The 17011-nt window shown below is 43.4% G+C and overlaps 1 protein-coding gene across 2 annotated transcripts; it reads left to right on the top strand.

The window, feature by feature from the left end:
- Window positions 1–1029: 1029 nt before the first annotated feature.
- Window positions 1030–16903, top strand: LOC118409302. 2 transcript variants are annotated; one of them, XM_035810226.1, is made up of 18 exons: window positions 1030–1418; window positions 2257–2320; window positions 5645–5811; window positions 6273–6426; window positions 7534–7629; window positions 8397–8639; window positions 9193–9292; window positions 9753–9952; window positions 10174–10304; window positions 10942–11098; window positions 11211–11440; window positions 11987–12178; window positions 12714–13113; window positions 13336–13436; window positions 13819–13993; window positions 14690–14881; window positions 15353–15478; window positions 15915–16903. In XM_035810226.1, the coding sequence occupies exons 2-18, from the start codon at window positions 2266–2268 to the stop codon at window positions 16112–16114; spliced, it is 2919 nt and encodes a 972-aa protein (XP_035666119.1). In that variant the 5' UTR covers window positions 1030–1418; window positions 2257–2265; the 3' UTR covers window positions 16115–16903. The 2 variants fall into 2 exon arrangements, with proteins under 2 accessions (XP_035666119.1, XP_035666118.1); XM_035810225.1 differs by having other exon boundaries at window positions 13819–14008.
- Window positions 16904–17011: the final 108 nt, after the last annotated feature.

Below are 17011 nucleotides of genomic sequence, written 5' to 3'. Positions count from 1 at the left end.
GGGCGTGTCCTTTGAGTTAAGAAAAAAGTAGTCCTGATTTCGAGGCGTGAGTGAAGACCACCTATTACCCATCTTAAGTGTTCACAAATCTTGTAAATGTACCCACATATTTACTTCAACAGCTAAGGTATTTTAACGCGAGTACCTGAAGCCCACTGGGTCTGGTAGAGACAGGTGGGCTGCCTGGAATCGCTTTTTGTGAGACGTAACAGAATGAATAATTCAAGCCATTCTCCAAGGAGGTGGATGTAGGTGGATATCGATGGACATGAGTAATCGCGTGATGGCACTCCAACAGTAGATTATCTGCCTACTGTTGCCCACGCATTAATATGTAGCAGTTCGTGCGTAAATTATGGTTTGATTTGTAAAGGAAAAACAAGGGCATAGACTAGCGCACGAACTAAAAAAAATCAGTTTTTGTGCGGCTGTTTTAGATCCCAATATGTACAAGCACATCTACCCTTTGTTTTTGGAATCATACTTAGACACTTCACTAGTTCTTCATTAGGATGTTTCCATTTCCTCTAGGTTAGTTATCGAACGTACAAGTCAAATCCAGCCTTCTCTACCTGCCGACGTTCATCAATATTCATGACAATGCCCTATGACGTGCGAAGCGCTTGACCTAAGAAAAATGAGTGAGGTCATATCAGCTATTACTGTATTATGATCAGTTCATGGGCACTGTTGTGTCTGTCTTACTGTAGGATGTAAGTTGTATGACTTCAATTTGTGATGTCTTTGTTCTTAAGACTGTAGTCATTGGAGGACTCAAATATTATCACACCAGAACCGTGCTGGGGTAACAACACAGAGGATTACCCAACCCTTTGAAACATAGTTGCTGCATCGATCAATTAGATAGAACAAGAATGTGTGCATGTAGTTCATTGTCATTCACAGACAGAAGAATATTGCCAAATGCGGTTGATTGATTTTTGTACGTCTGTTATCAGTTGTCACGTTGCCGAGAGGCTTATTCATAATTTTAAAGTTTTTTCGACGAAGACTAATTTGGGTGAACGACAATAGGTGTCTACTCCCCTCAGGCTAGTGACTGTAGGGGACACGAGGAACATGACCAAATGGGCGATCGTCACAGACATATTTTAGCCTGTAGGTAATTGAATGCAACTGATATCGGAAAACGAGCACAATTTCGTTTGTTTGTTCCTCTATAAGAAAGCTGTGGGCATCGGTTAACACGTAGGTTATAAGAAAACGGTTAGGCCTTACGCGTTGGTGTACACCAGTCATCGGTGGGTGTGGTAGACTCTTTTTGAGTAAGGTCACCGCCGATGACTGCACACCTGGTAAGTAGAGACACCGCGACAGTTTACAGGTGAAATAATTCGCGTCTGTTCCCGCAGACCGGCGGAAAATTGGAGCGTTCTTCTGGGAGGAACCCGCGTGAGGTAAGACAGACCTTGAGGGCCAGCATGATGTGCCTCTCGGTTTATAATATCATATCGATTAGTTGTTTAGGGAGGTGAAGCTCTAGATCTGATACCGGACAAATGATCATGTCCTACGGTGGCTCACTGCCATGATCGGTGCACTGTAAAACAAGATAAGACCACGGGGTGCATGCAGGTTTAGCCTCAGTCTGAAGAAGGTCGGGCTTTGTCTGATCATGAGGGTACAAAGTGATGCAAGTAGCACACGGCTAGGACATTACAATAATGTCGTATCAAGGTAATACTTGATCGTGACCGAGACGGCGCTGTGCGCTGAGAAATAAACAGTCGCTTGAGGAGTGATCGAATATACAAAGGTCAAGGTAGATAACTATCAAATATCAAACGTAAACAAATGGATATAGTGCGGATTCTTTTGTGAATGTTCAAATACCTAAGCAGGTCGGTCTGTTCTTTGTTGGTCTGTTCTGACACAGCCTAAAGCTTGTGTTTAAGCCATTAACAACACACTTTGTGATGGGAACGTTTTCATGATGGGAGGGGGTGGGGGGTCGTGTACGTGACGGCATGTTTCCAACTGATCTACATGTTGTCAGCTTCTACAGCACGAGGTATTCCAATATTGGCCCTTTACTATATTTCTTTTGACATATTACCAACAGTCTTAAGGATGACAGGCAGCATCAACTTAGCATAATGTACAAAACGTATATGTACATTCTTAAAACTACAAACTGGAGGTTGACAACATTCATGATGACATGAAACTGGCAGTGAGTACTTAGGCAGGACGCTAAAATGTACACTTTTTTACGCTTTGTATTTTTCCCATTAGATTGTCCTGATGAGTTGGCTGTGTCTCGTCCCACTGGCTGTGTGCCTGGCAGTGGCGGGTGGAAGTAAGTAGATCCGTTTGACGTTTACCTTGGTCATCAACACGTCGTGTGGAAATGTGATTTTACGTTATTTTTTTCAACGATCCAAACAGACTCTTGCTGAAGATAGAGTAGTCTTATTGTCTTAAAGTCCTACTGTTTCATCTGGAAAATATTGTATTGTATTGTAGATTTATTCTTTTTTGTACGAATGAAAAAAAATAGAATGTTTCAAGAAACTAAATGCCTAGAATTCCGATTTGATTGCTCTGCTGTGTTTTTACCAATTTGCATTATTCTACCTTTACATGTGCGTACATTTATTGTACATTGGGATTATGTTATTTATGTACCTTTGTGTTTCATACATATATACTGCATTGTAAGTGTCTAACGAATTTCCCAATTCAACTGAAGTTTCAAATTAAGTAGTTGTATAGTAAACGACCAACCGTCGTGCTGACAAATAATTTACCGTTCATTAACCCCCTTCTCCAACGTAAGGACTCTGGCTTGGGTTCTCCTGTCTGAGAACATGGATCTACTGTGATTGGTTCCTTTGTGATCTTTGTTTGTCTGGTGTACCCTCGGGTATGCTGGTATTGACTAAAAATCCCCCGGATCACGTGCACCAGACTGTATACTGCAAACATATTCGTTTATTCAAAATGCTACTTCCCCCTCCCCATTGTATGCTGATCTCGAATTCGCGGTTTACCAGATTGCTTGTTTCAAACCGTTTCTTCAAGTACGTGGTTTTCTGACAAACTTTGGCTTTATACCTCCTCGCAACGACCAGAAATTGAAAGAGTTCTCACTGCGTCAATAGGAATAAGATTAGATATAACACTTTCCGAACATCCGGCAAAACAAAGGCCAAGATTGCCGTGGATGTATGACCTTGAAATATCCAAAGGAAGATGCTTCTCCATAATCCTCTGGATTAAACAACGGAAGGAGACTTATGCTAGATTTCTAAAGATGGTCTCCTTGTGCCTCATCTGAAAAGCTATAAATCTATCACGTCACCAAAGCCCCTCCTGTGTGTCTGTACACAGGTGGTGGATACCGAGTTATCCTGTTGTTGCCCAGATGTAGGGCGGTCAGTTCGAGCCAGCAAACCTTTTTCCTTGGGCCAGAAAACAGAGACATTGCTGTCATTTGTGACATTTTTTTTGCAGACTGGGCCTAGTTATTTTAGTTATCTACAAACCAGATGTCCTGTGACAAAATCTGTAGTCCCCGAAATATTCATCACAGACATGGATAAGATCTCATCACAGACGACTTGATAACGGTGTAAAGTGATGCCTTCATCAGGGTCACCTGAAATCCCAGGGGTGCAAGAACATAAACCAATGTAAGGTCGAGGACAGTGTTAGCCTAAAGGTCTCTAACGTTAACCACCTGTCCGTGGTAGTATCTTATATCTAATCAACTCATCAATCTTGGAGTTACTGCATTGAGAACTACTACTGTCTCCCCTTCCTTTTCATGTTGTGTGTTTAGTTTTGCATGTTTGTCTTGCTCTGTCCGGTTTAACGTACTAGCGTTTCAGAGTCTGGTTACTTCGTTTCTTTGACTTTTACCGAGACGTCCAATAGTTGCTTTACATTTTATACATCATATTTTTGTCGGTGACTTAGTGGAATAGGTACAACAGCGTAATTAGTACTGTATTCTACGGCTAAATGGTTGTCTTCAGTCAAACAAAAAATTAAGATGTTTCTTTTTTTTTTCAAACCTTGCTGCTTCCTTTGTTGTCCGTTAGGTTATTGGGTATTTGGCTACACTTGGAAACGAGTCTGAACAAAAAACAGAGATTGGACTTTAATGATAACGTTAACTGTGTGTATCTTGACATTATATGGCTACAAAGCCACGGCCGCTTTTATCGTTGTGGCAGGGCTATATACGCGAGATGAAATGTACAGCTTACAGGGCTTATCTGCCATTGTTGTCATGACAATGTGTGGGTTATGGTGGATCCGATGATTCCGCCCCTTCCCATATTCACTCATGTAGACTTCTTATGCAGACATTGCATCGACTCATCCGAGACTTGATTGTTGTTACGTTCCTAGGCTGACTCGATCACAAATGATTCAATACGTATGTCGTGCTAAACCTAGCCTCCGGAAGGTGCCCATTACTTAGAGTTTCTTTATCATTGCGTTTATCATCGACCTTTAAAGCTCGCTTTAGACTTTTAAGGACTAGTCTGACGATATATGGTGTAGATGATTGCTCGAAAACATGAAAAATATATCATAGACATCATTAAACAGAATTTTTCCGATTATATCCCTGTAAGCAAACCGTACCAACACTAGTAAAGATTAGACAGATCACAAAGTTTGTACTATACCACGTGTTCTGTGGTTAACTGTTTGAAAACATGAATCATTTTTCCAATGACTGCTCTTAAATTGGCTTTTGTGTACGAGGAACAGACCCCATTGTCTTTGACTTTGCATCCTCATGACAGTTACGACGGTTATGTTTAAAAGTGTTGATGACTCAGATGATCCCGAATATGATAGGATACGATTGAAATGGGCGGAAGGAAACGTAATGCCTTTTGACCTTTCCACAGCTGCGAGCTTTAATCGGACGAACGGAATCGCATCAGCCAAGAGACGCTAAAACTGCGCCTCACACACCCAAACCGGTCCGGCAACGGTCTGGACGCTATGGCAACGTCTGGCACATTCTGAGCACTGTCGGGTTACACTAAAACATGGGCGGGCCACGAAAACTTGTTTTGAACTCAGAAATGTCAACTTGACACGGTTTGAAAACAGATCATAAATATTTGTGCAACGGTACTACAAGTGTTTTTGACAGCGATTTCGTGACATCCGGGTTGCCAGAATACAATGAAAGATCTTAATATAAAGATATTAAGTTTTTTATCAACGCGTTTAAATTTATAACAGGCCAATTAACCTACTATGGAAATGTTATCAGTTCAACATTGCATGATTTCCTCCATCAAAAAAGGCAGGTTCAAATTTAGAATATCACATGATGTGGATTATTTGAAGGATTGGGTCAAAGCAGGCATATTCCATTCACTGATTCATGCATTGAAAACATATCAGAGTGGTGACTTCTCAATTGACAAATTCTCAATACAATTTACCAGGTATGTATAGATTTGATGATTTGCTCAAGGATGTGCATGTGTAGGTCAAGCACAGAATGAATTTGAGGTGTTGGATCAGGGAAGCAGTACATGAAACTGAGAACACAACCATATAGATTGAATATTTTATATACTAGTAGATGCCACAGATGTTGCAAAGGTAATTCTCATCAAGATTTCTATTTTCTTTATTCATGCAGCAGAGTTACCCGACGACCAACTGGCCGCTCCTCGTCTGGTCCTACAGCCCGGCAAGGTCATCTTCGATCCCCAACTAGGTTCAGATACGCTGCAGTTCCAATGCCAGGCGACAGGGGATCCGACACCACAGTACATCTGGCTTAAGGATGGAGCCCAAATAGACCAGGTGCCCAAAAAATCACAGTGAATTCTCACTATCTGATTATTAGAGGGAAAAGAAAGCCTCCAATGCCATGGCGTATAAACGTTAAATCTACATTCATCTTTCCGATACTAATATTGTAATCTTTATCTAGATTGAACGAAGGCTTTTGCAACTGCTTTTCTCTCACATCATAGTTATCCCGAAGTATTGAAATATGCTTTCCCAGAATCAAATCGAGCTGCCCTCAGCAATCCATTAACAAACTACATTATGATTTCATAAACTTTTCTCGTCGCAGTGTTCACGTATTTGCTGTGGTCCACCGGGTAGTGACAAACACCTTTTTCCATGCTTTTTGAATCTAGCAATGAGGACTTTCGGTAGTGATGAGACCTGCAACGATGAATCTACAATGTACTGTAATGTTATACCACTGGGATAAGTCCTCTTACGGTAAGCGGTACTGGAATATTCTTTCACAGAATTCCCGGCAGCCCCCCTACCAGTTCAGCGCAGGCGGCGATAATCTGACGATTCCCCAGCCGAACGCCGACACCGACGGCGGAGTCTACCAGTGCGAGGCTTTCAACGAGTACGGCCGTGTAAGAAGTGTTCGCGGCAGTCTGCAGTTCGCTTGTGAGTCGTGTTTCCAAATCCCTTCCTTACACGAGCGTCATCCACTTCATTACCATCGTCATCATCAACCAACAGTAACTAAGCCCATTATGTGACGAAACAGTTAGTCCTGCCGACGATAAAGAGGAAAAGTATTTCAACATGGTTTCTTGGGGACGTCACTGTGGCTCATTTGGTAGCAGCATCACAGTTGAGCTCCGGTGTGGTTCCGATCATTCGCTAAGGCCACGTTGATTTGATTATATGGATGACATCCGCGCTCGCACCAATTTTCGGCCATTTCCAAAAAGTTTTCGACCACAATAAATTGTGCAAAGCAGCTGTAAAATGAGCACTAAGCTCAGAAAACAGATAACTAATGCCATATCTAGAATGCCAAAATGAATCTAAAGTCAAAGAATAAGAAGTGAAAGGACGGAAAGAAAAAAAATCTATTGTTGGTTGGGGGAGGTACCAGTACAGAAAATTCAGGTCCAGAGGATCATGGTATACCATACTATGTGTGTTTAGTCCTATGTTCAACCTTCCTGGCCACTTTGATTTCATACTGAAGGCAACTTTTTGGGGGGGCCAAAGTTTTTTTTTATTCGCTCGCTCGCATCAGTTTTGGAGTTCCCGGAGGATGTCATCCATATAATCAAATCAACATGGCCTAATAGATGAGACCCCGGTTCAACCCTATTCTATGAAGGGCATCTCAGTCGGCCGCACTCGTCTTGCCGCGGAGACGTAGAATGGGGATCCGTGTTCGGGGAGGTGCCTCGAGCATGTTGAACAAACAAAAAATACCACAATACTGAAAAGCAAGGAGTCTCGTTGCCCTACATGCCACTAGGAACTCGTACTACAAGAGTCGGAACAAGCATAGTTCTATGTGCTAAGCCAGTAAACTAGTGAATCGTTGCATTATGCTCAGTATTACTCAAACTACCTATAAAGTAAAGGGCCCAAAGTTTCACAATATGCGTCCCGAATGTTGTTCCAGAGGAATGACTGTGGTACAAGAATGCCGGTTGGTTTGGAGACAAGTCCAAGTTTCAAACCCAGACAACATATCTGGTGGTTTGGATTCATATGCGTAACATGTTGCCGTCTGCCTTTTCCCAGTTGCGGACAAGTTTTCGGACGCTGACAGAGCTAGCGTCTCCTCGTCGCAGGGGGACGGGGCCAGACTGGTGTGCGACCCGCCAGACTCGCTCCCAGGTGAGAGTTGTCCTCATGGAGAATATTTAAGGACAAGAAAATGCAGCTCTATATTGATGCCCGTCATTTTTCCTTCGTGGAAGTGTGTGTTTGGTGGATCTTGGTACTACAGAAGAACTTTTTTTTTTTGTATTTTTTGTCCTGAACATGCTATGGTCTTGTTTTCAATGCTTGAATATGCAATACAACGACGAGCTGTGTATATGATTCTGCTAGCTTTCCTTGTATATGTTCTAGTGGATGTCATTAAACGTATTGCAGAATATGACCGATCAAAAGATCAAAACAAAATTGCTGTTTCGGATCATTTTTTTTTTCATCATAAGTTGAATCTACATAATCACACTGTACAGAGATATTCACAGCACATGGATGTGATTTCATCGAGTTGTGGGAACGTCTAATCTCCAAGCAGATTCCTCCGGTGGCTTAAAACAGAAACATAAGCTGGGGAAGGACTTCAGCCGTGGCAAATCTTTCCCTCTTCCGGCTGAAATCCTTCCCCAGCTTATGTTACTGTTGTAAGCCACCGGAGGAATCTGCTTGGAGATTAGGAACGTCTTCAAATATGCACACTTACTTCCCACCGCCGCTTGAGTCATTAGCCATTTTGCTCGGCTAGGGAGTTTCCGGAATCGCAATTTTAGATTTGGTACATTCGCAGTTTTGGCGCCAAACTTCTACATTACATACAAGCATGAAACAAACGTGATCTTCGCGAAGCAGACATGACAGGTTGTTATTTGTTTCCTATTCCTTCCCTTCAGGACTCGCCTACGAGTGGATAGATCACGAATCGAACGAGTTCATTCCCGACCCAAACAGTGACGACACCACGAACCTCTTCGAGCGAGCCTACGTGTCCAGGAAAAAGGGCGACCTGTTCTTTTCTAACGTTATCAGTGACACGGATACCGGAGGCTACCAGTGTGCGGTGAGACTGAAGACAAGACAGGACGCCGCTTTCAGTCGCGTGAGCGGGTCTACTAGGCTGGACGTAGCGGCAAGAAGTAAGCCAATGTTGTACAAACAGTACACGATTCTTTGTTTGTTTGAAACTTTGAACTCCAATTTTTTTACGCTGTTACGTTTATTCTTGAGAGGCTATCTAGAGCCTGCAGGCCGTTTTTAATTAGTGGGGTCACGAAGGATGAGTGAGAGCCAGATAACCAGATAAAGTATGATTGAAGTCCAAAATGTATCAGTAAACGTTTAGTAGAAAGGATATTTGATGTCGAACGTATTGTGCATTAACGGCTCCAAATTTGAAAGAGTATTGACTGTTGACCAAAGGTAATTTCTGTTCAAGTATTTCAGTTCCCAGTGAAATAAACCATTTACTATGCGTTTCAATTTTGTGTGAGTCTGCTATTCATGAATACCATAATAACGTTGATCATTGAAATGGCATTAGGTGGAGACCGGAGCAGATTGTCAGTCAGGATGAGATTTCGTAAGCAGATTTAGATTAGCATGGTAAAATGATGACTTTTTCTATAGAAACAGAACACATACATAATATGTTTTCTAACAGATAGAACACATACATAATATGTTTTCTAGGTCCTACCCCTCTGAGCTCTCCTCAGATAGCCCTGAGCGAGAATGTCATCTACGCGGAGGAAGGTAGTGACGCCCTGATAGAGTTCTTCGCCTATGGGAAGTAAGTACCGATACAGCATACTACCTCCACGGTCCCACCTAACGCTGTACATAACTAGTCTCAACAGTGAAGCAACTGGCCTGGGTCAATAGTTTAGCCTTCTAAAGGTATCTCTGTTGCTTTCAGTTTGACTCCAAAATGATAAGACCTTGTACTAGACATGTTTTACGCAAAATATATTGGTGTGCTCTTAGTCTCGAGCAGGCTCTATACGTATGATTTACAACAGCATTATTAATTGTTTGAATGCATATGTAATTGAATTTTACAGTAATTCTAATAGTAAATATGATTTACAAAAAAAAGCACACGGTGACTCCAACTATCTCACGGTGACTGTACGACGGTCCGATGCTCTTTTAATATTGGTTACAAAGAGACAATTCTTGCTTTGAGTTTCAAGGTATTTTACCAGGTAGAACAAGTAATAATTCTGTTTTAATGTCTGACCTTGTTTAAGCCCGACGCCCAAATACAGTTGGCGTCGGTTAAAAACCCAAGGTGGCACCGAGCTACCCATACCAGCGAAAGGTGTCATGGAAAGGTACAAGAGGAGCCTCGCCATCGGTGATGCGGCCATAGCAGACGAGGGATTCTACGAGGTGACAGCCACCAACTCGCAAGGCTCAGACACCGCTGTTACTCAGCTCGAGGTGGAAAGTGAGATTGAGCTCTTTACGTGTATATAGACTCTTTCGAATGATAAGAAAGGTAGTTGATATTTTCGACTTCGTATTTCTACTTCGCATTAACTGTTCCACTCAATAATGTACATACATTTCTAACGAGTATCTAATGTTAAAACCCATAGAGTGTGGTGTTGGTGCTGATAAGAAAAACAACATCACCACCATCATTTTTGCTCTTTGTTTCTCATAAAGATAGACCAAAACTGACGCAAAGCCTTGCCGGCCAAAACCACGACGACGGGGTGGGAGAAGCTGTGGACCTGAGTATGGGATGGGAGGCTAGCAGGACGCCTGTGACTCCACAGTGGTATCACAATGGACAGGTAAGGTCTTTTCTAATAATTCACATGTGATGATTTGTCTGTATTGCATACCTGGTAAGCCTGTACTGAAAAGGGCAATCGGACAGATTTATTTGATCCACTGACACCGAGAAGGTTCTTTACACTTTTCGATAAGTGTTGTGGGTCCTCCAGGTGTGGCTTTCCATGTAGCTCCATGGAGCTATTGGTACCATCCTTTTGGGCTTTCCTCGAAACACGAGACCTCCATTCAACGTTCTATCCGATGAAGGACGTCCTCATGAGAAGCTGTACATTTATCTACACCTGAGTTGATTGAGGAAATCGCTCTAAGTCCCAAAGGTGCAGCATCGGTACCTGCCAGAGATTCCAACTCCCCAACCCTGACCACCGGCGTGTTGCAGTTGTTCAATCCTCTGCTTTCTCTATCCTAAAAAAAACATTTTTGATAAAAGTGTTATCAATGGTGATCTATAGCTGAATGTTTAAGTCAATGACTACACTAGGCTGTTACGCTGCACACCCTAGTGCCCAGGCAAGAGCAACTAAAGTCTTCAAGAAAGCTGAAGGTTTCCGCATTAAGATCAATTACCGACCGTAATGATCGATCATCTTGCAATGATCTGTGCTTGACTGCTTTTTGTCGTTCTGTCACCAGCCAGTACAGCACGGAGGGAGGTACTCCATCAACAATACGCCCACAGGAACGACACTCAGGATTGCGGACGCGCAGCCACAGGACAGCGGTTCGTTCCAGTGCATCGCGACCAACATGTACGGAGACACAACGAGCTTTGCAGAAGCAAGAATCGGAGGTAAGTTCACTAAGTTGAAATGGTATTTTCAGAACGAGAGGTTTATATGGTATGTGCAAGACACTTCGCATCCGTTACTGACATATTGGCATTTCTTCTGCCCTGTCCTTAGCACCAAAGAAGATGACCGACGCCAGGGTGATCAACAAAGGAGCCGACTGGGTGACGATAGATGGATCGAAGCCGGACAGTTTCGGCACAGTGAACGGGTACCAGGTCGCGTACTTTCCCACAGCCGAGGGACCCAACGGGCCGAACAAGCAGTTGGTCAACGTGCCGGGCCCAGACGGTTTGCCCACGACTATCTCGAATCTGGGAAATGTAGAGGACTACACGTATCAGGTACTCAACGTGCATTGTAGGTGCCATGCAGTGGTCACATTGTAATACGATGTGCAAATTATACAGAATATTGTTTGATTGGTCAATTAAGCAATCTATCGAATTAGTTAGCAATTGATCGATTAATCGAGTGAGTGAAAGTGAGTGTGAGTGAGTGAGTGAGCAGTCAATGAGTGAGTGAGTGTGTTGTGAGTGTGTAGTGAGTCAGTAGTGAGTATATAAGTGAGTGAGAAGTGAGTGAGTGAGTGAGTGAGTGAGTGAGTGAGTGAGTGAGTGAGTGAGTGAGTGATAGTGAGTGAGTAGTGAGTATATAAGTGAGTGAGAAGTGAGTGAGTGAGTGAGTGAGTGAGTTGTGAGTTTGTAGTGAGTGAGTGAGTAGTGAGTGAATGATTGAGTGAGTGAGCGGCGTGAATAATCATTGACATGGAGAATAAAGTTTGTCCTATCAAGTTTGCCCTACTAATGGTAAGGTATGTGGCATGCATATTAATATTCAAATTTCTGTTGCAACGACTTACCTGAATCAACACTTGCCTCTATACGCAGGTGCGAGCCACAACAGACGAGGGCGTGTACGGCCCTTACAGCGCGCCTATCGTAGGTGGTGTGAACCCCCCGGTAGTACCCGGAGGCGGCGGCGGTGCTGGAGGCGGCGGCGTTGTTCGAACAGGCGGCAGCGGCGTACCCTTGCTCGCCTGGCTGCTGCCTTTGCTACTGATACCTTTGCTTTTCATGCTGGTAAGGTGTCAACTGCAACAATGACATATACCATTAGAAGAACGCATACACCATTTTCGAGACATCCCAATCTGGGAGAAGTGTGTTCATGTGATATAGGAAAGCTGGATTTAACGAGCATGGCCTTCTTACATTGCATCTCCTACATATACAGCTTCACAGAGAAAGATAGCTGTAATGTCTATCATATTCTGGCCTGTTCACTTCAAAATCATTACCCCAAACTATGCACACAACAATAGCCACAAATGAGCGTACGAAAAATACACACTTTATTTCAGGAAGGGACCTAATGACAGTGGCAGGTAAAACAGCATAAGTTTTGGGATTGAAATGCAGATGAAGTAGATAAACTGCATTGACTTAGATATATACAGTATCACTCACTCATTGACTTACCCACTCATGCAATCGATCAATTTACTCCATTACTGATCATTACTTACTCACTCTCGCTCACTCTATCATTCATTCACAACCACTTGCTCTCTCTAGCGCACATTATGATGAATAACATTTTGTTTTGCTATTCCAGTGCTGCTGTTGTTGCTGTTGTTGCTGCCAAGCCGGGCTCTGTGGGACGTACTGCGGAGCGTGTGGAGCCCGCTGTGAAAGCATGTGCGCCCCTTGCTGTGGCGGTGGCGTCGGCGGAGGTGACATCGAGAAGAAGTGGCCAAGCAAGGAGATCGTCGCCCCAGACCTGGATATAAACAGTGGAGCCCCTGGGATAAAGGGTGGATCCATGGGGTTCATGAATCAGGGCTTGGCGGGTGGACTACCGTCTGGATCCATGGGGATGAAGGGCGGTGCTCTGGCGGCGGGTGGGGCCGCCCTGGCCGGTGGAGCGGCCTTGGGCGGAGCGGCCCTGGGCGGAGCCGCCTTGAAGAAGACTGGAGCCGCGGCAATGAACGCTGGGATGTCCGCAAGAAAGGCGGGTGAGTGTGGACAGCTTTACACACACCTGACCTGTCCATCACCAACGACACCCAAAGTGTTTTAGCAAAGAATATAATTCGCCTTGTTCTATCATCAATGTGCTGCTCAAATTTCCGTATATGTTGATCGACAGTGCGTACGTACAAAGTTTGACTTATTTTGAACGTCTTTTACCTGTTACACGAATGTTGGAACGTATTTCACGGTGTTCTCCATTTCAGGAATGTCGTTGGTGAAACTTCAGCGTCTGCGCCAACACAGTTCGCTCCTGGTGCAGAAGATGAACTCCCAGACAACTCTTGAACACCTGGTGCAGAATAAGGTACTGAAAAAGCATAGTTGTTTACCCGACAGACGTCGTTGCCCAGATTCCCTTCTCACCATTGCTGAAAAAGGCTGTGGAATATGAACAATTGATGTATAGCGCTTAAGTATTTAATGAATTGCTTTCTATTGGTACAGTGAATAGACGTTACAAGTGTAAAATTAAGGAAAAACCGTGTGAATTTATCGTTTATTAAGGCTAACTTAAAAATGAGCTGAACACGGTTTAGATTAGCTCACACATTTATTGTGTCAGTACAGTTACATAGAGTTGGTGTATATTGGTTATCAATTACATGATAAAACAAAGGTCTAGGCATACTGTCGCATTTCTGCTACACAAAGGAATCACTAAATACGTACACGGCACCGTGACCCAGGTGTTCACTAACGACATGGCGCAGTACTGCATGAGTGGGAGCTCACACGAGGAGAGGAACAGGCGGATCCTGGAGCTGATGCAGGCCCGCGATCGCAGCGACGCCGACTTCGACGTCTTCTGCAACGGGCTGAGGGCTGACGGACGGACGGCGTATCTCGGTGACCTCCTTCAGGGTGAGGGTACCAAAAGTGAGAAAGAAGTTTTCATAGTCGTTCAGTGTGCACTTGTACTTTATAGATGATAGTACGCGGTCGTCTGACCAATAGGGAACAGCAATGGTGAGGCGCCATTCATCTGTCTGGGCTGCATGGATATCCACATCATTCAGTGTGCACCGGTAGTTAGTAAAAAGCAGTGATTGTCTCTGAGTATCTGAGACAGCTATAGGTATTCTATGTTCCAGCGGCAGAGAATATAAACATTTTACTCTCACATCCTTTACTAGTATGTAGAGGCAAGCAAGCAACAGCACACGCAAGTATCAAAAGGCCTAGATTTATGAGTCGTAACGTTATATTAGTGACAGCTGCACTTCACCAATGGCAATCGGGATAAAGGTAAAGTAATAATCATACTACCCGTTGCTCCGCTGATATTAGGGAAGCAGTTTGATTGGCGGGTGCAGCACTCATTAGAACCCCTTGGTGTATCTGATACTACATTGAGCACCTGCAGCTGCCTGAGACTAGGAAAAATAAAAACGTGTCTGCGATTGAATGTACATATTTTTCACCCTTTGTTTATTCATGACAAGCTCATGATATGAAGTGAAAATAATAATAATAAGAAAGAGATGAAAAGAACTGTCACTCACCACACAAGCATCCCTAGATAGATGATTGACAGATAAGCAATGTTGACCGTTTCAGGAGAAGGAGTGGACCTGAACCAGCAGGTGCTGCGTGAGGAGGAGAGGATGGTACAGGGTCAGAACAGAGGGGGAGCAGGACTCGGCGTGGCCGGGGCAGGACTCGGCGTGGCCGGGGCAGGCCTGGGAATGGCGGGAGCTCAGAGCCTACAGAGATCCGGTAACCCCCAGTGGCAGCAGATGAGTCTTTCAGGTGTGTTAGAAGGGCTGTGACATGCATTCTCTGTGTTGAAAGCATCGTACCTAACGTTATATGGGATATGTCGATATGCATTCCATAATGGAGTACAATGTACAGTCATCCCTTCCTTCCTGCCTCGCAACGATCACTTACTTTTGCCATCTCCAACTCCTATATCCATCTACATATACTTAAGTCAATCTCTTTGTACTTCATTCCAAAAGTGAAAACATATCATCCATACGTGACTACATTGTAACTAATATACTACTGACTGTGATATTTTGTAGCTCCAATCTATAGGATAGACTAGCCTTGTAGTATTGTGTTGCGATACGTTGTAGTATGTTCGATTGTCGAGCAATAAAGTTCATTCTTATGTGTATCCATGTAACTTAAATATTAAGGCACTAACTTGATGGCAAATTTGGATTTCTTTAAAGTGCAAGTAATTAACATTTCACTCCTCATGTGTTTTCCCAGTTCCCAGTGTGCACATGGACGAGGTGAAGGTGGTGGGTAATGTGGGCCAGCAGGGGGCGCTGATGTCCGCGTCCTCCGCCACGGTGCCAAACAACCACCCAGTCATCCTGGAGGTACGGGGAGAAGGTACGGATGCGAGTTCTTATTACCTTCTTTCACAAGAAGTAATACCATTTCTCCATACATGGAAGTATATTTATCTGTTCTGTGTAAGGTGGTTGAAAAATCGTTCTCACAAGTCCTAGTCGGTGATTTCTTGACATTGTCACATGAGTATCGTCTGCACGTGATTGCTGCACAATATCGAATGTTTTTATCCTTTTTGATGTGAAGATAGATTCCTAACCTTGCTCTTCGAACCTACAACGCTCATGAGTTATAAAAAAAAAACAATCGGTCCTCGTACATTTTAGTCGAGAGGCATATTGTCCAGAACTCAAAAAACGACCGTATTCTTTCGTTCTCTGCCGACATGTAACAATGGATGTTCAAAAAGGAAAAATTATTATCGTACAGACTGAGACAATAGTTTAATTAATGTAATGAATGTTTTATTTTTCAGTTGACAACGTTGAGTGGTTGTACAATAACAAAAACATCCGGCAGTCCTCCAGCGTCCGTGCTACATCAGACGGGTTCACCCACGAGCTTTTCATCGACAGGATGACCCCTGACCGGGACGGGACCTACACCTGTAAGGGCAACACGCCTGACGGAGGCACGGTGTCGTGCGATATCAAAGTCAACACATTGATGGAATAGGCTATCTATTGACACGGCTCATTCCAACAGTATGTTGCATAGAAGTCATTTGATGACCATCGAATATTATATAGAAGAGCGCAGTTCTATTAGACGTTCGCCCTTTCTGGGTGCCGCAAAGATCTAGTGTCCACATTTCAATGGGTCAATAGAATGTAAGAGCAGATCTAGATTGCATCACTACCAACGAAGTTGGTCTTACATAGACCAGACTGTCACTGTAAATACCAGCATTTAGATGCCAGACATAATTTTCTTGCCTTCAAACAAAGCAGCTAATTTTTACGTTAATTCTTATGTTTGTTACCCTATTTGTAGAGCAAAATGATGCTCGGTATGTCGTGATAAACTTAGAAGACTTTATTTTGCATATTGCAATTGTTTACAAAGGTTTGAATTTCATACTGCCTGCAGTTTAGAGAATTTCGTTTGTTCGTTTTCAATCTTATCGTTTGACATAGCATGATTAATGTTTAGTACAGCTAGCATGTATGTTATGTACTCTCGCCGTGTTTTGACAATAGACCTACGCGGAACAGTAGATGACCAAGCACACAGGCACAGGCAATTGTTTTAGATATGGTTTGTATTACTTCTCGGATGCTACAAAAGCACTCCGGCCACAACTTGATACAGTAGGATGACTAAACAGCTGGATAGTGTTCAGATTCAGATTGCCTAGGTGGGGCATTACGCCTTTCTTGTTAGGGACTAGATCTGTCTAAAGTGTACTGGCAAAGTGCTGCTTAAGATTGTTGCAAGTTTGAGAATAAACTTTTTATACGAAGATCGTCTTGTTTCCTACTTGTAAGGCATATCCGTCAGTAGAAACGCCATTTATGGGGCATAGATAGCCCCAATATGAACACTTCTGTCCCTTCTCTGAAAACCAGTGCC

Source organism: Branchiostoma floridae, chromosome 2 (genome assembly GCF_000003815.2).
Source record: "Branchiostoma floridae strain S238N-H82 chromosome 2, Bfl_VNyyK, whole genome shotgun sequence".
Taxonomy (NCBI): domain Eukaryota; kingdom Metazoa; phylum Chordata; class Leptocardii; order Amphioxiformes; family Branchiostomatidae; genus Branchiostoma; species Branchiostoma floridae.
This window is presented reverse-complemented; position numbering and strand designations above follow the sequence as displayed.